This window comes from Leiobunum rupestre, chromosome 1, assembly GCF_980474605.1.
Source record: "Leiobunum rupestre chromosome 1, qqLeiRupe1.1.hap1, whole genome shotgun sequence".
Lineage (NCBI taxonomy): Eukaryota > Metazoa > Arthropoda > Arachnida > Opiliones > Sclerosomatidae > Leiobunum > Leiobunum rupestre.
In genome coordinates this window covers 42,125,612-42,147,276 of record NC_143384.1, presented here as the reverse complement: position 1 = coordinate 42,147,276, position 21,665 = coordinate 42,125,612, and the positions used below count along the sequence as shown (strand labels likewise).

General features: G+C 41.7%; 2 protein-coding genes across 2 annotated transcripts; both read right to left on the bottom strand.

Moving 5' to 3' along the window:
- Positions 1–2,284: 2,284 nt before the first annotated feature.
- On the bottom strand, positions 2,285–2,923 carry LOC149962965 (baculoviral IAP repeat-containing protein 3-like). The gene is made up of 2 exons (XM_090170408.1): positions 2,560–2,923; positions 2,285–2,489 (listed from the first exon to the last, which is right to left on the bottom strand). Exons 1-2 carry the CDS (start codon positions 2,872–2,874, stop codon positions 2,331–2,333), a joined length of 474 nt encoding a protein of 157 aa, XP_090026534.1. The 5' UTR covers positions 2,875–2,923; the 3' UTR covers positions 2,285–2,330.
- Positions 2,924–9,698: 6,775 nt separating this feature from the next.
- Positions 9,699–21,412, bottom strand: LOC149962964 (uncharacterized). Its single transcript, XM_090164480.1, has 15 exons — positions 21,045–21,412; positions 20,235–20,304; positions 20,054–20,166; positions 19,892–19,995; positions 19,627–19,832; positions 18,938–19,033; positions 18,738–18,876; positions 13,889–14,690; positions 13,806–13,843; positions 12,302–13,190; positions 11,869–12,240; positions 11,248–11,802; positions 10,739–11,156; positions 9,823–9,943; positions 9,699–9,778 (listed from the first exon to the last, which is right to left on the bottom strand). Exons 1-15 carry the CDS (start codon positions 21,410–21,412, stop codon positions 9,699–9,701), a joined length of 4,371 nt encoding a protein of 1,456 aa, XP_090020606.1.
- Between the last annotated feature and the right edge of the window lie 253 nt (positions 21,413–21,665).

Genomic DNA, 21,665 nt, shown 5'->3' with positions numbered 1-21,665 from the left:
CCGAAAAATTTCATAATCACCTGAAAAAAAAACTGTCTAGCACGCATCGTTTCTCAGAGAATCTCAAACCCTCCATTATTCCCCTACTTAGACGTTTCAAGCCATTTGAAAGTACGGCTATAAGTTAAAGATGATATAATGTCTACGACAATGGTTGAACATTCTTCCTGCCTTTAACCTCGCTATCAAGTTAGGCTATTGTATCTATGTCATTTTTTTTCTCACTCATCCCCACTTATACATCCTCCCAGATTCGGGGTCTTTAGACTTTCGAATGCGAATTTTTTGGAAGGGTTTGTCCAAACTTTATTTAGCGGAGGGTGGAATATTCGTAGCCGTACGTTACATAAAATGTACTTTATGGCCATAAAACTACTCTAAAACTAGCTGGAAAATCAAACTGACTGTTAATTCCGGACCCGATAACTGCTGGTTCGCCATCTTGGAAAATGGCGGATAAATGTAATATCCCTTAAACTATAGCTACCGTAGTCTTTACCCCATTTCGGTGATATTTTCTGTATTGATTGGTCACACCTAGCAAATGAGATGATAACTGCTGGTTCGCCATCTTGGAAAATGGCGGATAAATGTAATATCCCTTAAACTATAGCTACCGTAGTCTTTACCCCATTTTGGTGATATTTTCTGTATTGATTGGTCACACCTAGCAAATGAGACGATAACTGCTGGTTCGCCATCTTGGAAAATGGTGTATAAATGTTATATTCATTAAGCTATATCTACCGTAGTTTTTACCCCATTTCGGTGATATTTTCTGTGTTTATTGGTAACACCTAGCTAATGAGACAAAAGGATTTTGGTTTAAATCAGACGCCATCTTGGAAAATTGTGGATACAATTATATCCCTTAAGTCATAATTGCCACCGTTTCAGTCAATTGTTTATGAAATTCTTTGTTTTTGTTCCACAATCAGGAGATATTCTTGGAAAAGAGTAGATCCATATGCAAATTTTTACACGATTTGTTTTATATTTTACGGCATCCAAGAACTCACCGAGTCTCGCTCGGCAGATTCAACTAAATCCCAGTTTTAAATGCAAAGCTTTTGTTTAATAATATCGGTGTCACGTTTTTTACTAGTTTTCGCTAATTTTCTACACGATTTTAACATTTTCACCCTCAAAAAACAGATGTAAACAATTAAGGGAATTCGTAAATTTTAAAAATTATTAACTGTTTGGTGTTATACGCTCTCCCCAACCTTCCTCCTTAAAAAATATATTTTTCAAGTTTCATCAAATCACTCGAAAACCAGTTACGATTATTTTAAACGAAAGAATTGATCTTACAAAAGAGCGGTTCAAACGCCCTTGGCGCCACCACTACGCGATATGGATAACTAAAGCATAATATAAATATACTTGTCTACACCGCGTGGAGATGGCGCCAAGGGAGTTTGAACCCTCTCTCTTTTTGGGGCGGGGCTACAGGCACTGTCGACATCGAACTCCACACCCCGTTCACTGCTATACTCCCTGTAGGGTAAGTAGTGACCATCATCAATTTTGATAAACGAAAAATGACGGAAGAGATAAGTGGGTCTATCTACCGATAAGGGGGCACCTGCGGGCGGGGGAAACGGGCCCCTATAGGGGCCCCCTTTTGCGGCAATATTCGGCGGGGTCAAAAGGTTAGCTGATTTACGAGGTCAATAGGTTATCTGCCCCTATGGACACGATGCAAACAATAAATAGGTGTGAAACGGACCCCCCTATAGGGGCCCCCTTTTTGCGGCAATAGTCGACAGGTCAAAAGGTCAATAGCTGGGGGCACCCCATTTTAGGGTCAATAGATGATTTACGATGTTACCCTCATAAAACCTGGGTCAATAGGTTATCTGCCCCTATGGACACGATGCAAACAGCCGTTAAATAAGGGTGAAACAGGCCCCTGTAGGGTCCCCCCATTTTGCGTACATTTTCGGCGGGGTCAAAAGGTTAGGTCAATAGGTTAGATGATTTACGATAGGTTATCTGCCCCTATTCCGCAGGTGGTGTGGACTGACACGATGTTATGCAAACAGCCGGCCAGTCATAGTTAATAGCTGGAGGCACCCCATTTTAGGTCAAAAGGTTAGCTGATTTACGATGTTATAACCCATAAAACCCAAGGTGTTAACCCATTTTAGGTCAATAGGTTATCTATGGCGGTGACACGATGTTATGCAAACAGCCTACCCGTCATAGTGAATGTCGAGTTGGTTGGTTTTCGCCGACAAACACTTTCGGCCCCCTAAGCGTACCGTAAAATAGCGGGCGGTCATCGGTAAAAGTGTTTTGGGAAAAAAGAGCAGAGTGTATACAAATTATAAGGTTTTATTAAGATATTTTTCGAGTACAGGCTGTATAATACGATTTACATTGAAAATACGTCTTTGGAAATGTATTTTATTTATATCATGGTAATTACGTCGATCTTCGTAGGGTATATACCAAAGTTCACTCAAAGGGTTGAAACGAACCATCTGAAATTAGCGTTTTTACGAGCATTTTCATTAAATGTTCTACCTCGAGGCGTTTGATGGTAAGAGTTACGTTGTCGCCGGGTCCCTCGGGGGTGGTTGTAGGTCCGCCGGAGATGTATTTTTCGGATGGCGGGATATCTTGGCCCTCCAAAGCGGCGGGTGACGGACAGTTGGGATAAAATTTGTCGTGTTCCGTTTGGGGTACGTCGCCGGTTTCCCAACTGCCTAACTGTCCGTGGCAGAGGTAGCATTCGACTATGCCGTCCGAGTCTACGGCGAAAAGTCCTGCGTGGGCCAAGTCTTCCTTGTTCACGTGTACGTTGTCCCATTGCTTGAACGTTTCTAGCCGACCGGTTACGGTGCTGAGATCCTCGTGACTAGCCATCCCGATTCTCTTTGAGCTACGGAATAATATTTCTGGGTCTAACCCCCAAAATGACGTAATCTATAAAAATGACTCACTAAAGATGACGTAATCTATAAAAATGACTCACTAAAGATGACGTAATCTACACCATGAAACGTAAAGATTACGTAGATGCGTTGTGGTTTTCATAAGCCAGCCGCTATGGGAAAGAGGAAGATGTCTCCGCTTAGGCTACCAAAGAAATGCGGGATATGCTCGGAAATATACCGGTCCGTGAGAGGTTTCAAACAACATTTAATGACACATTTATCGTGTAACACAATGAAAGAAGATTCGGATCTGGCGTGTGATTGTGATGAGAGTGAATCGCTCCATTACACGGAGGCCGAGGAAATGTCAGATGATAAAATTATCGATTATCTTAACGAACTTATTGGGACATGTAAAAAGCGCGGTGCCACAATGGAATCAACCGAACCAACTACATCTAACCTGCCAGCCGAATTAAAAATGCCGACTGAAAAGGAAATGGCTGCTCTGATTTATTTTCAAGAATATTGTAAAACTAATCAAATTCATAATATTAAAACCGCTGTAAAGAAAATGTGAATAAACGTTTTTATATTGAATACATTGTTATTTTTAAAGGTGACCGTATAAAATAATTTTTACATTGATAAATTGACACTTAATATTTTTAAAATAAGTTTATAATATTTTTCTACCGTGGGCGAATGAATGGACACAATGAACTATTAATTACGTAATCTAAAAAAAATGACGCGAGCAATGAGAAATAACGAGTCGGATTTATAAGATAATAAAAAATATTTATTTTATAAGATGATATATTACAAAAATTATTTTTCTTTTACGAGTCAAAAAAATATTATAGTGTGATACAAAAAAAAATTAAAATGGACATCGTAATTGACTGTCTATTTCAGCGCGGTTCTGGGTAATCCATTCGGCGAAAAGTAGACTTCGTTCCAAAGAACACGGTTGTCGGGTGTTTAGAGTTTGATGTCGGAATAGACATTTTACTGGCGGGGGCGTATCAAAAGTCGCAGCTCGGGGACAGTCAAAAGTTTCCAAATCGTATATGGCGGTCTCAGTATAATCGGCTAAAAATTTACACTTTACGTCTCCTTTTGTAAAAATCATATCCGCACTCGATACCGCTGATATAAGGCAGGCGGGTAGTTTATAATAGGGGAGATACCCCGCGGTCCAGCAAATACCGTGAAGGTTCCTAGACACCCAGCCGTTTTGTCTTTTAATGGCGTTCGGAAGTTGTTGTACTGGATAGGGTTGTTCGAAAGTCCAAGCTTGAACGGCGGGAGGGGTCGATACTGTTGATATAGCTAGTTCCTTCACGACAATGTCGGGGGGCTCTCCGCCGGAGCGCGAGGCGGATTTTCCTAGTAGAAAGTCAAATTCGACAACGGCCATTCTCGCCATGCCACCGACACGATACTGAGGGTTTAGTTAGGAATAAAAACGGGGTATAGTCGCGCGACGGGAATTTATACTCCGTTTATGATGACGTAACAGGTTGTTAAATTTTCTCGTGGCCATTATATCATTGTTGACGTCTCTTCGTGAAAAACCCTTAAAGAAGCTTTGGTGACTTCTACGTTTTGATCGGTGACGTATATAAATCACGCAATAATGTCCGCAAATGACGCTCGTTGTCGATTGAAGTCGCCGCTTGGTGGGCGTGATTTTTCTCGAATTTTGTTTTAAAAAAAGTTTAATGGCTGGCAAAATGGGCCGTAGCGCCAAAGAGTCAAAATACCAAGCCCGTTTTAATTTATCAAGGTAAATCGCGACCCAATGGCTGCCGGGTTCATCGTGGGGGTCCAGATTTACAACCAGTGACGCTGGAAAACTATTAATCTTATAGGGTAGACAATCGGAAGCGAATACGCCCATAAAATTGCGCGTACGTCTCAAAATGTTTAAAATCTCGGATCCGCGCATAATTACACGTTTTCAATAGAAACGTTACGATCTTTGTCTACGCTAAAGCTGGCTTGAAATTCGGCGAAAACTACGCAGCTTAACGTTTGCGGGACTGGTTTAGCGAACGAAAGCTCCAAACGCATCTGTCCCTGTCTGGAGGGGTTCCAATAATGACTCTCACCCGCGCTATGGTCGTTTGAAATGTCGAAGACGTAAAAAGCGTAGCCCCCGGCATAATCTCCCCGGGAAATATCGATCCCGGTGTTTCTATAATGAATTCCGCTACCCGTGAATAAAGTATGATAGGCTTGAATATATTGTCCCGCGTCGTAGTTTGGCGTAATAGGTTTCGAATCCACACCGTCAGAATCCACGTAAAGAGCTAAACTCGATAAATCTTGATGTTCGAAAGCGTACGGGTTTTTTGCCAGGGTTCCATTGTAGGCTTCGTGATCCACCAGCGCGACAATCAAGCGAACCGGGAGGGTACCCAAATATACGTTGGGAATAACGGTGTTTCGGATATTCGAGTTGATGGTGAATATTTTAGTTTCGGTGCGAGTAAAAGCGTACTTTGCTGCTGCTCGTGACAAGGCGTTTTCGTGAGCGATAAGTATTTTGGGTGCAATTTGTACACGACGTACCAACAAGCTCGCGTCCGTAATGATAATTTTATAGTCAACCCCGGGCTTCGGCGTACCCATTAACGCAAAACTCGCTTTACTTCGCGATAGTTTAATACGTAAATCTACGCCATTAATTAAATATTTTTCGACATTGAGCGCGTCAAGAAACAGCGGACCAATTAAATCTATTTCTTTCGACTGATCCGTGAATCCTTTCCGCTGTTTAAAACCCTCGTTGGCAGTGACCGAATTCATTTCGCCGGGGGTATCCTTGTACCACAGCGCGCCTGTTAAATGGGACGCTTTGGCACCCTTGTCAAAATTTAACAAAGTTTCAATGTACGCCCTATAAGCGTACGAACAAGCTGACGGAGACAGTAAGGTTCCGTTAAGGTAAACTTCCGCGTGATTAAATAGCGTGTGCAAAAAATTGTTACACCCCCCTACAACATCCGACGGTAATAAACTTTTGCCCGCGTCATCGGCGACGATTTTAGCTTTAACAAGTAGGTACGTAAGCGGTAAATCAATATACTCGTGCCCGCTTCCAGGAATATTAAACTCGACGGTATCGCCTCGCAGCGACGAGATGGGTTTGAAGGTGGTCCATTTTCCTCCCTCAATTGACGTTTGGATAGGCGCGGATTGAAAAATATCAAGTTCACTTTTTAACGCTTCGCAATGACCCATAATTTTAGGAGAAAATATCAACGACCTTTCTAGCTCGTTTCCTGCCTACTAATGATTTTTTTCCACCGCGTTTTGGTCTTTTCTTAATTGTTTTAGTTTTGCGTTTACGTTTCCCAGTCCCGTATTGTTGTTTGAGATCATCGTACTTTTCTGTAAGCCTCCGTTTGGTAGCTTCACGTATGGATGACCCCGTCGAGACATCAGCCAAAACTTGTTTTCCCGTGGAGAGGGCTTGGCCCCCCAAAAATTTCGCCCCCCGTAAAAGAAACGGTTTCGCTAGCTTGTACAAGCCGGAGAAGAAACTCCCAAACCCGCTTCCGAATTGCCCGTGCCCCCGCTGATACGGCGATCCCACGTATACGTCGGGAATAGCGCCACCCGCCTGAGTGGCATAATATTGAGCGTACGGGCACGCTACGCAGCGTCTTTTTTCAAGAACGTGTCTTAAGGGCATCTTGGACGCAAATGAAGTTTTACTGTTAGATTGCCAAACTCAAAAGGAGCTGGTTTCCCATAAACATCGCGTAGATCTATTTGGATAGTATCAAAGTATTTCTTCTCAATGGGCACGTAATGCGGCGAAGTGTATGTTTTCTCGATATGAGTACCAAATCGGGCTGATTCGTCAACCGCTATTATTCTTAACAATTTGACGAGCGACGAGCCCACCACTTGATCAGCGACGATATCGGAATAAACGAAGATTTGGGGCGGAATGTGGAAATTTAAGCGAGCCGGGTTCTCGCTTCTGCCCGCGATAGTTTTAGTTCTTTCAAATCCTAGCGTGTTGCTCAGTCCGTCACTCATAAATACGCCATAGGGGGTAATATTTTTTCCAACCAGCGCCACGTGTCCGTTCAGCGGATCGTGGGTAAGACACACATTAGCGGCGGTGCATAGCGCGGTGTCGTTTACTACTTTAAGTAAATGGTCTATACTCAAGTAATGCCCCGGAGGGATTTCTCGCATCGTCCCGACCATTTTAGGGTCAGCCTGTCCCCCATGTTGGGCGGGATTAACTCGGAAATAGACGTAATTGTCATAGGGCAACACGTTGTAAAACGAAAAGGGATACAATATTTCCACCAACGCAACTTCCCACCCCCCCTTTAATTCGATAGGTTCGGGTAATTTTATCGTGAAACAGGCTACCGTATTATTCGGAAATATCTCGAGATTTGAATTACTGGGTATCGTTAGGTAAAAGGCTTCGGACATCTTTAGCAGAAACCCAAGAATTGAATGTAGCCGGATACCCTAACCAAGAAACGAAATATTCGACTTTACCCTTTGAGCGTCGCTTCTTTAATACTTTGTCAATTGTATATTCTTCCGGTTTTATAACTCGTTGAATTTCTTTGAAATAAAAATATCCCGTGATGGGTTCGTCAGCCAAATCAACGAGCTTAAATTGAAGAGGTCTTTTAGTATTCTTGAAAATAACTTTAAATATTTCGGCGCTCCAATTTTGATCGCTGTATCCTTTTAAAAACGGTCTGGCAGTTCGGGTAATCCTTACGTAATCGCCGACTTTGATACGGCATTTTCGGGGCTTGAGAGCGGCTGGCTGGGACTGCCCTGGTTTGTAAATATTTCGATAAACTTGAAGAATATTTTTGTCGTTTACATCGAAGGGAGCCATTTTAATTGTCGTATGATAACTGGCGTTATACGAATGAATTAAATTGGGCAGCTCGTCGAGATAGCGTCGCGTGTTTTTATGAGTAAAAAAACGATACATGCGCTGTTTCAGGGTCCTATTAAAACGCTCTACCATCGCGGCTTTAACGTCGCTATTTTCGGAATGGTAATGTCTAATGCCCTCCTCTTTTAGGAGTTTTAAAACAGTCGAATTAACGTACTCCAACCCACGGTCGAACTGTATAGCGCGGGGCTTGCCCCGCTCTTTAAAAATTATTTTCAGGGCGCGGGCAACCTCAGCGCCGGTCTTACGTTTTAGGGGGACGGCAAATGCCACTCTCGAAAAGCAATCTATACAAGTAAGAATAAATGTGTATCCGGAATTGTCGCTCGCTAAAGAGCGCATATCTGCCAAATCAGTCTGATAGAGGTCTAGTCTGTTACCTACACGAATCTTTCGTCTTTGGAATTTTCGAATAACGGGTCTATGTAACGTATAGGCGTCGTGAGTTTGCAAAAACGTTTCAACATTCTCCCGAGATATTCCGAGCTCTTTGACAGAATCGTATAATTTTTCAACACCCCCGTAGCTAGCTGGATTACGAGAATCGAAATATATTTTTTCAAGTCTAGTCGTTACGTTTATCGGTAACTCTCCCATTTCAAAATTTTGGCACTCGGCGTTTTTTTTTTACGTAAACGGTTCTTAATAGTAGGCGACCAAAGTTTCGGTGACTGTCGAGGTGTCGCGAAAGAATTGGGCCCGACCGCTGACGGCAAAGTTTTCTTTCGTTTGGAGGAGGCGAGCGAAAGATGGGGGCCCGGGGGGGCGGAAGCTGTTAGGAACGAAGTAGACGGTAATGGGGTGGTGGTGGGGAAGGCTTGAGGGGTGATTTTCCGTAGTTTACCCACCAGGTTATTAAATTTTGACCAACTCTGGGGTCTCGGCGCGTGGGGACTTATTAGATAATATACTAAATCAACAATATCAGAATCCGTTTGTATTTCACCGTCTAATAAAATCTGCCCCTGGCTGTCCCACCGCAGTCGACCGCTGTCCGAAATCAAATGATTAAATATAGCTCGGGCGCTCGCTCTGTATCCTAGCGGGAACAGATTGACTAATGTATCGTAACTGGGCGTATCGTTATTTTCAATCGGTTTATTTCGAGCGTGCTTTTTTAGTAGCATCTCTTCGTATATCTTCCACTTGGTCCTGTCATCGAGCGCTTCGCTTTTTAAAATATCCGCCATTTCCGTGTCAATATCCGGTTTGAGTTGTTGATGGGGTGGCGTAATCGGCGCTAAAGTCATTTTTTTCGAGTACCTTAACATTTTTTATGTTCAACCTGTTAGGGCTCCCACGAGCGACGACACAATAGGCAGAAGAAACGAGAAAAATCCGGCACCTTTTTGATTTAATAATATTCGTTTTTTAGTTTGCCAGCCCAATTTTTTCTGGGCAATTTTGCGTAACGTTTTACGGTGTATTTTTAATCGTAGTTTTTGCCGCGTGGTTAGACGTATATTCCCGATAAGAGTATTATACACGCAATCAGATATTGCTTCGATCAACTCTTTATTGGCGTTAATTAAAATATTACGTCTCTTAACGCCCTTTAATTTGCCGATCGATTCGAGCAGATGTTTTTGCGACCTGACTCGTCGAGACATTGTACATCGAATGAATTCGACTCGCTGGGGGGGTGTGTGGTAACTAACCACCCCTCGGAAAAGTATTATTTCGGAATGTATACCGAGACTTGCTCGCCTGGGAAAATATTAGTTCTGATCCGATGTGAGTCGGGGCAATCTTTCTGAAGGTCGATCAATACGTAAGAGTTTGGTTCCTTAGTCGCGTCAGAAATCGCTTCGATAACAAAGTTGGAATTATCAGGGGCCATTTGGCGCGCCAAGCAATTAATCTGTGTTTTGTCCCGTACATTTTTCGTTAAAAGTATGTAGTGCGCATTGAGGGAAATTTCGCGACACCCGCGACCCTGATGAAATAAATTTTGACTTATGTAGATAAAGCTAACATTACGATGATGCGAGACTTTGGTGAACAACTGGGCAACTTCTCCTTTTTGACCCGCCCCCATTAAATCGTCTAAAACGGCCAGTATCCGTTTCGAGCCGTCAAATAAGTCAGGATCGGGTAAACCCTTATGAAATATAACGTTATATTTTTTAAGTTTATCGTATCCTGGCTGATCCTCGCCGTAAAACCAGTGGATTTCTTCAATTTGAGGTTCAAACATTTGTTTTAAATGTTTAATCAGTTTTTCTACGAAATATGTCTTACCACTTTGGCTAGGCCCGCAAAGTATGATGTTACAACTGTGATAAAAAGGGTACATTATCACCGCGTAGCTGAAACCAGAATGAAATAAAATGGACATTTTGTTTTTATATATAATATTTTTTATTTTTGACAATAACAAAACACGTTTTCCCGTGACACACCCCCCTACCACGTGGAAAGCGGCCGGCGCGCTAGAGACACACCCCCCTCGTGACCACCGACGCGCGCGGATAGCGGATCGAGAGAGAGAACGCGCGCGCGCCTCTCTCTCTCTCTCTCGAACGCCGAGACGGCGACCCGCGGAGACCGGCGCCTCTCGACCCGCGGCTCGCCCGCATAAGAGCGAAGGTTTTTTTTAAGCGCGTATTTTATATCCGAATGGAACTGTTCGGTAATTCGATAAAACCCGAACTTTATCCATTACGGGCCGATACGCTTTTTCCAAGTCGACGCTAACGAGCGTATGATCCGGAAGTCGACGGATTTGTTTGGGCAGAGGCACGGCAAACGCCGCCGGTATTTCAGTTTCTTCGTCAGTCACTCCTAGCATAGTTTTTAAATTTTCGCCGTTAATGATATGCTGATTACCGACATTAATTCGAAATCCTTTCACTTTCGTAACGTTAAATTTTTCGCCCGTATCCGGATTTTTCACCCAAAACGAGTAATTTTTTGGCCCGCCATATGCGGCTTCGTAAATAAACGAATTCTTTCCATAACCGGATAACTCGCTGACCATATCGCCCAAATAATGGCCCGTAGTTATAAGGGGTTGTTTCGAGACGTACTGGAGGGCGTCAGTGTCCAAATATAACGCGTTCTCTCCGACTATTTCAAGATATTTTAATAAAACTAATCTCGCTTGACAGGTTGTATAAGCGGCAATCACGCAATTTGTATGTTTTAGAGGGATTTCCGCTTCCTTGATGGGGGCTGATTTCACTAGAAGAGTCGTATCGTTGACTGTCAAAACCGATTTTACGTTGATTTCCGGATTTGATAGCAGTTCAAAGAACACTTTGGGTTCGCGAACGATTTCAGTTTTGGTCACAATGGATCGCTGACCGAGTTTTCTGGAAAAAAAAAGTTTTAATATCTATCACGCTACCTAATATGATTTATAACCCCAATGGGGGGGGGGGGGGTAATAAAATCCATACAGACCCCCACATGGAATTCAGCATTAATTTCGAGATGGCTCGAAGACCTTCGTTTTTGGAGACTTTGGTAGGGTCCAATTTGACCCCTTCATGACGTTCGAAAGCCGCAATGTATTCAGCCTGGGCTTCGGGGGTCTGACAATCTGACGGCCAGCCGCTCGCCTCCACCTTGGTTTTTAGGAAACAGTCAACGTAATCTCGAAAAATCCCTCCACTGTCCGTTGCAGGATCGTATTGCGTCACCGTGTATGACCAGGCCTCAATTTTTTTTGTAATTTTGTATCCGCGATTTACCGCCCATCTTAATTCGTCGATTACCCAAACGCCTTTAAGCATTCTTTCGTCGTCAGAATGCTCGCAGTCACCCTGATACCGTAAATCGGCACACGTCCGGCATAGGGTAAACGTTAACTTTTTGTTAACGGTCCGATACGGAAGAATAGGATGGAATAAATTGGTTGGCGGGAGCACGTTACATAACAATAATCCCTCAAAATCGTCAATGGCTGGAATATCGCTACCGAGCAGAATTGTCGGATGACCAACGGGGACTTTGCCACTATAAAAAGGAAAACACACTTAAATATTTGTTTTCGTTATATATATATATTTTTCGATATAATACCGTTTGTTTATAAAAGGGTACAGGCTGCAAATGTCCACGTAGAATATTTTATCGTCGGTCCCTTCAACGTTACAGTACGTTCGTAAGGCTGATACTCTGCCCCCGAAAAAAGCGGCTCGCGGGTCTAAACGTTCAGTTAAAGTTTCCGAAAAATTAGAATTTTTTAAAAATTCATTTATGGCTGGATTTTGTTGTTTTTCCAAAATCCAATCGCACCCCCATTGTTGAATGACGGTATAACCCATTTCTTTAAGTTTATTGGTTGTCCGCATCGTGTTGGAAAATCGTGTATTAAGGGTATCGCTCGCGTTAGCGTATAATGGCTGGTTCCTATTTACAGAGTCCCCGAAGCAAGTCCTACAACCGTGATACCTTTAATGAAAAAAAACCTGTTTATATTTTGTCTCTTCGAACTTTTTAAAATAATACTTACCAACAGCCCTGATATTGTAGAGCGTTTTTCTCACCGATTAGACCATCAATTTTAATTTTTCCAGCACGCGGTTCTCGACCATTCAGCGTTGATACGATGGTAACATTCCGGACATGCGCTTCCCAAGCCAGCCATTCTAAAGCCTCGGTGGATTGAGGCTCGGATAACCGATACAAATTAGCCGGTATTATGCCAATCGTTTCTGGCTCCAAAAATTTTTTCCTTAGCACGTAACTACACACTGACGCGATAGTCACGCCCACGCTAAACGGATTAACTTCGCACAAGTCTTGAAATAGTTTCATAAACTTTAAACAACCCTTAGCTAATATGTGGGTATCTCTAGAACAATAGAGTTTTAACGTTTCGAGGTAATTAAATCCCGAACTCTTTTCGGATTCGAGAGCGTACCATTTGTTAAAACTTTCGCGGTCTTTCGCCGTGAAATATTGGGCCCCGTAAGCTTCCAAGGGGGGCAGCGAGTTCTCCGAGACGTAGTTTGTTTGTTCGGGTTTGTAAATGTCAAAATTATTATCAACTACGTTGAATAGAAAATGAGGGAAAAAATCTTTCGTATATTCGCGACCCAGCTCGAACGTATCCGCGAATTTCGACAGAGGAATGGGTATATAATTATACGAATCCGATAGAGTTAAATTGTGTAGTTTCAGTTGCAAGATGCGAGTTCCATTTATTATCGGATCGGGCTCAAACGAGTCGGCACTCTCCATTATAACTTGTAATAGGAGTTGCGTATCATAATTACTCGCATTATGTCCCAGCGCGGTCACTCTTCTTATCCGAGCCAGTGTTCTTAAATATTCGAAAAAGTTTCGCGCGGAATCAGAACCCAGAAATTGTCGTTGGCGAACGCCGCAAAATTTACATGCTACGTCGGGGGTATCAACACACGCGACACAATAAGTTTCCGACACGCATAAAATGGGTTGATGAATATAACAGTTTTTCTTATCGGGGTGCCGTTTGGTTTGGACCGTTTCAAAATCGTAAAATATCCACATTTGAGTGGGCTGACCGTTGGAATCGAAACGGGGTAACGGGCGTCGCGGTTCTTTTATTACTTGGATGTAACATTGATGTCCCGAGGGGGAAAACTTACGACAAACGGTACAATACTGTTCGTTACAAGAATGCAGCTGGCCGTCGCGTTTAGTCAAATCGATTAGAATCGAACATTCCGTGCAATGAAATAAATTTTGACATAATGATAATTTATCGCCGGTTAATTTTATTTTATGATGAGCGTAGCAATCGACACCCGTAAACTTACGTAAACAGTCGGGACATTTTATTATATCTCCGGTACATTTTATGGCCCTGCAGCACGCGAAACAATAGTCTGAACACGCGTGGGTGCTATCTTGTCTGTACCCCTCGAGACACTTTGAACAAAACTTTGCTTTCCCGAATAAGGGAGCCAGCTTTTTAACTAGATTGAAATGCGCCCCCTCGTTTAAAAGTACAATACGTTTTCTGTCCATACCTCCCCGCACTCTAGAATCGTACACCAAGGTCGGCCAGCTGTTTTTAATTTGATAGATTAAAATATCGTATTCTTTGAGATACGTTCTAAATTTTCTAATCGACTCGGGCGACGCGCATTCTTTATTAGGTCGGACACCCGATTTGGAGCATAGGAGGAGCGCCTCGGCTCGCTGAGCCACATTGTTTTCTTTGGAATGCGACAAAGTTTCATAGACCGTTTTTAGTCTTTTGTTTTCGGGTTCATTCTGATATTTACACAGTGCCACACCGACGCAAAGAGCTCTAGCGAGACAGATTGAGTCGCTGTTCGCAATACGGACAATTGCTCGTCTATTTCTAGAAAACATGGCAAAGGTCTCTAGTCGTTTCCGTTTCGCCCAGCCACCGCCTTGGGGGAGACGGACAATGGAAAAAGTTAAATTAACGGGTGCCAGGAAAAACGCTTCTTCCTCATCTGAATATATAGATTCGGATATCTCGTCGAGAAGGGCCTCGATATCAATTTGGTCACGTCTCCTAAATGAAATGGTTATATCGGGATGCGCCGCACCCAGCGCCGAACTACGGATTACTAGTTGTACCATGTCAGCGGGGTTTACGTCGCGTAATACCCGTTCAGTGACCCTGGCAAGCCCTTCCGATATATTATTAGATATTTCAGCTTCCAATTCAATTCCCGTCATATTGAAGTTCGGGAACTGTTTTTCATTCTGACCCAAAATTACGCAATTCGGGTCCTCAAATTCAATATACCCCACAATTGGGAAATCTCCCTCCGCCTCCCCGTAACCGCTTTGGTTAAGTAGGTCGTTGAAATAGTCGTCCACCATTTCGGCGGATTCACGGGGTTCAGCATCATCCACCGGGACAATTTCAGGGGCGTCTATAAAAAATAAATATATATTTTAATTTCTTAGATATTTTTCGGTACGAGAAAAAAACTTACTCTTCAGGTAGTCCAACACAGGTTCGTCATATTCGGCACCCAACATAGCATCCCACTCGAGTTCGAGTAATTCTTTTTCCCGCTTATTATATCTCGCTTCAATAATTTCGCCTAACCGAGGCGGTAATGCTTGATTAAATAATCGGAGTTCGGCTACCGTTTGGCACGCTTCTGGAACGTGGGGGATAGCTTGAACAGTTTCAAAAATTTCAATAACCGTCAAAATTAATTTAAAACTCAGACGGCTAAAGATTGCGGGTAACTTATTTGGTGCAAACCCCGGCTCTAAATTTAAAAATAAACATATTCCGTAATAAAATTGCAGTAGTTGCGGTACGGACCAGGGTCTATTTACCTCCAAATCGTCTAGAAACCAACATAAGCTTTCGCTATCCATTTTTTCTAGGTGCTAAGAAAACGACTTCCAACTAGAGAATTCCGCTGATTAGTGAAGTTTCTTTGGCCGATAGGGCTCTATTTATACGTATCTTTTGAGGCTGTATAAAAATAATATCACGTCGTTAAGTCGAAACTCTATTATATAAAACTCGATTGTTTTCTAAAAGATGGACCCCAATGTTTTTTAAGCCTATTAAATTTAAGGGTGGATCAATGACTACTTTAATGATAGCCCCATAAATATGGTGGCGGTTCATCCTTTTATCGCTGACAAAGGTTGTTTTTCAAAAGAGCCGCAGAAAACTCTTTTCACTATTTTGACAAAGCTGGATGAATATACGAAAAAAACTTTTTGACTGTGCCCTTCTTGTTCTCCGAGCGGCCCCAATTTTTTTTACGAGCCGCTGTTTTATTAGACACCAAACCCTTAGTGTGGAATCCTTTGGGGGCCACGCCGCTCGAGTCTTAATTGAACAATGTAGGCCCCTACGGTCTTTTTCTTTGAAGGGAAAATGGTTTAGGGGCTCTTTTTTTGTGTCAACCCTAACCTTTTTTACGATGCAAATTAAGTTTGACCCACGCGCGACTCCTGAATTTAACTTGACGCGTCAAATCGGGTATTGTTAAAATAGTGTGCACCGAAATGTTTATAAAAAGCGATTGTTTTCACAGCTGTTTTTAAGCGTCGAAGGATGGTCATGGTAAAAAAGTTATATGCTCAAAAACTTTTTAAAAAAAGACGTTTCAAACTGTTAGATATTTTTTGGGGACAAACGTTTTGTCGAAAAATGGTTATAAATGAATGTTGTTGCGCGTAGAATTTTATGGAGCCCCATAAACTCTGTGGAATAGATCCTCTTAATTATTGTATATATTTTTTTCATTTCTCGTTTGTATTTTTCATTTGTAAATAATTCCTTTCTATATTTTAGTTTTTTGTCAATATTTCTTTTTGTATATTTTAGTCATTTGTTTATTTTAGTTATTTGTTTATTTTAATACTTTGTATGTCATTTGGTTTTTTATAAAATTTATAACGTTTAAATCCCTTTTTTGGTTTATTGATAAATTTAGTTTAACGATAACTTCCGGTATGGAAGGTTCTATCCCCGCCTCTCCCGTTAGTCGGCTTATCGCGAACAATCCTAAAAACGCATTACTAATCGCGTTGATTTTACTTTTAATGGGACTTGTAGAATTTCTATCTCTTTGGTTTACCAATATGGGCGTCGCTATACACATAACACCGCAAAATTTGACTAATCGCGTGAGTCATTGAGTCAACCCATTACATCATCCTGATTACGTCATCAAATTATTATCGCTATATAAGGGATTCATCCCCGTCATCCATCGGCAGTACACTACAAACCGTTTCTCGAGCATCATGTCTAAACGAAGCTGTGTAGATAACGTTCCTGGGCCCACTAAAATGTCTAAATTTGATCCGACTCAGCGGAAAGTTAACCCTCGGTATTCACTTTCATCCGAGCTTTTCGTTACTACGGGTTTTACGTCTGAGCTCGATATATCTGTAGCTCTATGCAATAAAATCACACACCAGGTCTTTGAAATGTCTTCGCGCGCCTGGGATGATTTATACGGCCACTGGGAACAAATAAATGATCCCCAACGGTTGCCCTTTCGATCACCGTTCCCGCTATCTGATGCGCTAGTGACCGCCGCCATGTCTGACCAAAAAGAATTAACCTTGCAAAGTACGATATCCGAAGCGTCGGTCGTAATCAAAGCGCCGGAAACTCGAGAATTGGACCGACTCAAATATTTCATTAATTCGCACATTCAACTCCTTAAAGTGAACCAAAAACTCTTTGAATTAATGGGTTACGTTATAACCGATAATTATCGTAAAATTTACGAAATATTGTATAAAGAACCATGTGCACCCAACAATTTATTTCTATCGGATGAACATGAAAGGTATGATACCGTTGTCCGCTACGCGTCCAATTACGTAACAGCATTTAAAATTATTGACGATTTTAAAGAAACAGTGGCCAACCAAAATATGTTTTGTGTATTTAACTTTTACAATTTGTTTAATATGGTATCTACCAACCATAAATATATTAAAAATAAATTGTTTTATCTTTAAACGTTTTCATCCGCTTAATGTACTGTAACTTTGAATGTATAAATAAAACCTTATAATTTGTATACACTCTTCTCTTTTTTTCCCAAAACACTTTTACCGATGACCGCCCGCTATTTTACGGTACGCTTAGGGGCCCGAAAGTGTTTGTCGGCGAAAACCAACTCGAATTGTGCCCGACATTAACTATGACGGGTAGGCTGTTTGCATAACATCGTGTCACCGCCATAGGGGCAGATAACCTATTGACCTATAATGGGTTAGCACCTGGGTTTTATGGGTTATAACATCGTAAATCATCTAACCTTTTGACCTAAAATGGGGGTGCCTCCAGCTATTAACTATGACGGGCCGGCTGTTTGCATAACATCGTGTCACCGCCATAGGGGCAGATAACCTATTGACCTATAATGGGTTAGCACCTGGGTTTTATGGGTTATAACATCGTAAATCAGCTAACCTTTTGACCTAAAATGGGGGTGCCTCCAGCTATTAACTATGACGGGCCGGCTGTTTGCATAACATCGTGTCACCACCATAGGGGCTGATAACCTATTGACCTAACATCGTAAATCAGCTAACCTATTGACCTGCCGAAAATGTACGCAAAATGGGGCCCCTACAGGGGCCTGTTTCACTCTTATTTAACGGCTGTTTGCATCGTGTCCATAGGGGCAGATAACCTATTGACCTAACATCGTAAATCAACCTCGTAAAACAGCTAACCTTTTGACCTAACCTTTTGACCTGCCGAATATTGCCGCAAAATGGGGGGCCCCTATAGGGGCCCGTTTCCCCCGCCCGCAGGTGCCCCTTATCGGTATACACACCCACTTATCTCTATGGTCGACCTAAGTTGAAAACTGTAGATTCCTTTAGCGGACAAACACATGTATATATATATATATATATATATATATATATATATATATATATATATATAAATAAACACTCATCTTTATATATTAAAAAGAAGAAGATAGATTTAATTATATTTGAGTTTTGGCGTATTTAAATTTAAATTATTATGTATGAAAGAACGACTTAACATGATTATCCCGCGATATGTATCAAAATATATATTCAGTATGGCGTATTAAGGGGAAACCATTTGAATGTCCCGATTTATGTCATGTTAGTTATTTCTTTGGAGACAAAACTAATTTTTCAGTACCATTTTCTTATTATCTCTCCAATTATTATTTTACGAAATTTTAAAACTCAACTTAAAATCGGTTCAGAGCACATTTCCAATTTGGACCTTCTATATAAAACAAGGTCTGACGGATTTTTAAACCTGAACTTTAGTAAAGCGGTAGACTCACTTGCAGTCGCGTCTGCAAACTTGTTGGGACTGTTCGTACATGCCATCCTTAACGTTTTGACGTATTTTTGTCCAGCAGTCGTCTACGGCCGTTGTGTAAATTAATTAAAATCGACGCTTTTGGAAGTTCACTTTCTCGTATACTTACAGCTTTTCTGCCAACTGTCGCAAACTTTGTTCTCGATATCCGTCATGATCTGTACTTGAATATAATTGTCTCCCCAATGAGAAGGAACGCAGCCGCATGCTCCCAGCATTTGCGAGATGAAGAACTTCCTCATGCAAAGCTGCGAGCGACAATTTAATTAAATCTAGTTTGGTATTTTTTTTAAATCCGGGTAACTTTACCAATCGGGATAAGGGAGCTTTTCGATCCTTGATAAATTCTGCTTCGTAGTCTTTGCAGTTAGTCCAGAATGGTGGGGGAAGGTAAAAGTAGGTTTCCTGTTTTGCGCGAAAAGTTTAAATATAATTTTACCCTGAAGTTAAGATGTTCAATGTCAGATATCTAAGGTAGCATTCAGCAACCGTCAACGAACTCAACGTTGAGACCGTTTACTCTATTGTACGATTTATCACGTATTTGGTTTTGAGGCCACGTTAAAATCGTGTGGTCAACGAAGTTATCGGCTGAAAGAGCAGATTATTTCGTTGAACAACTGTCATGTGACTTCGTATCATGGAGGAAGGCTAGTTGCAGACGCCGTGACAGACGAAATTTTACAGAATTTATAACAAGCGTAAAACAAGACCCTACGTCACGTTTACTAACGGTCTCAACGCAGCCCTAGAGGTTTACCGAAAATCAGTTTGTAACGAAAAGCAACCGATATTAACGGAAATATCCATATCAATTTAATCAAAAATATACTCGGGTGAACGGAGAATATGTTAGCCTCCATTCATTTTTGGTTTAATATGCCGCGAAATTACGCTATCAAAATCAGTTTTCTATCGTTTTAATATCGGTTGCCTCTTATCGGTATAACTGGTTTCCCACCAACAACTGATGCGAATATCTTAATAGCCTATATCACCTGATTGAGCTTGATGGAGTACTTTTTACCCCCCTCTAGTCTGACTTCTTTGAAGTTGTACTCCGGCTCACCGTACGTGATGATGTCGTAGCTGCTGTGAAAGTACAACCTGGCACCAGGGTGCGCTGTGGTGTTGGCGTTGACGACGTACTCTTCGGATTCAAAACCGACCTCTAAACTAATCAAATTCCGGCCATCCGAGAACTCTAAAGTGATCAAACTGAGGTTGTAATTTCCGTTCTACCACCGCGAAATGGTGGCAAACCTTGAAGTCCCACATTGATACGTTTCGAAGCTTGTCCCGTGAAATTGTCGAAGATGACGTAACCGTTGCCTTTTTGTTCGCTCCAAAACCAAACAACAAGGTCCCTGCGAAATGTAAATCGAAGTGAACTAAGGCGATAATAGGAGTGGGTGGATTCCTTACCGACAAATCTCAATGTCGCTGCAGTTGGTTAGCAGGCTCTCCAGCGAATGTCCCGTTTCGATAAGTTTGTATTTGGTCAGGGATTCCTTGAACTGCACCAGCTGCGACCAGTGCTAAACGAAAAGTATCACTATGAAGGCGACTCAATTTGTAGCGATTAGAAGGCCATAATTTCGAATACCAAACTGCTGAGTTCGATAGCGTACGGTGTCGTGTTACTTATCGCTTTAGTCCAGTACGATTTGATGAATCTTTGAAAAGAGAGATTCATTCAAGAAACGGGTATAAGACCGCGCTACAAAACGTGCAAAGAAAATACAGTCTGCGAGTAATAAAGCTACACTCCTTACGCGTTTTCTTAGCCCACTTCATAAAAACTCAAGATGCATTTTCGAGAAGATACTGAATTTAGATTTGTCTTCGTGGAATCAACCTTAATCAAGCTTTTCAATAAATCCCCTTCAATGTCAAATATAGAGTTTGACATACAACCAGTTTGTCTATAGCTTCTCTTCATATTGCAAAAACTGAGAACTTATCTCTCAAGACCGTCGGACATGATGTTATTTAAATGCCTATTTAAAGGCGATTTTGCTTAAACTGTGATAGCTAATAAACTTGAAATTTAAAACTCAGAATGACTCCTTCCGCGTTCAGTTTGTAAGTAATCTCCCCACTATAGTTTAAGGTAATTTCCAACCGTGTTCTTACGGTTCCCCTTAACAAAAACCTTGTAGAGGTTAACGGTAATTGGGAGTGTAGGGAGCTGTTGGTTCGAGTAGAAAGGCTGGGCACCACCGTCCTACGCGTTGTATGAATGAATGGCTTTAAAAGTCGCTCGATGACTTGGGTCTGTGTTGGTGCCTTGAGTATTAGTCTGGCTTATTATTATTATTATTATTATATTTTATTTCTGCGTCAAACCCTTCACATTAGTAATCGTTCGGGGTCGGTAAAATCTGAATCGGTGAAAAGATGAATTGTTACGTACGGATTGAAGTTAATGATTGAGATTGCTGGTGGAGTTAGAACGCCTCCTGATGTGTAAGTGGTGACGGACTCCATTCTGGTTGGGTAGTGCAGGAAAAAGGTCAATACTTGAGAGGCCTGGTAGGCGAAACCCGACATGCATCCCAGGGTAAACATCATTTGGAAGGCGAAGAAGAGACATTTTTTCCTTTTGTTGTTATTGGAGCGACTCTTCTTGTAACCCGGAAAGGGGAAAACTTTCGGATAAAACGGAAGTGGCTGGCTACTGTGGTCCGCGATTCGAATCCTCCTTTTGTTCTTGCAGTTGGAACCAGACATGATCTTCTCAACGGGCAATTTCACCAATATTGAAACTCCGTCAGTTCTCATTTCCGTTCTTTATCAATGTGGTATTGTTTCAATTTGTAACGAGTTTTGTTTTAGCTCTAAAAAGTGTTAAGGTCATTTACGAATTGATTGGTTTCACTTATTGTTGTTTAAAAAGAGTTGAAAACGTTTATTAACAATTGACGTTTTCCATTTACTTATAAGGCGGGGCGCAAGTGTCGCTATTTTGAATAGGTCGTAAATATTGCACAACATAGGGCTTTTGTGGTGCTTTCATTAGGCGTAAATTGATTTT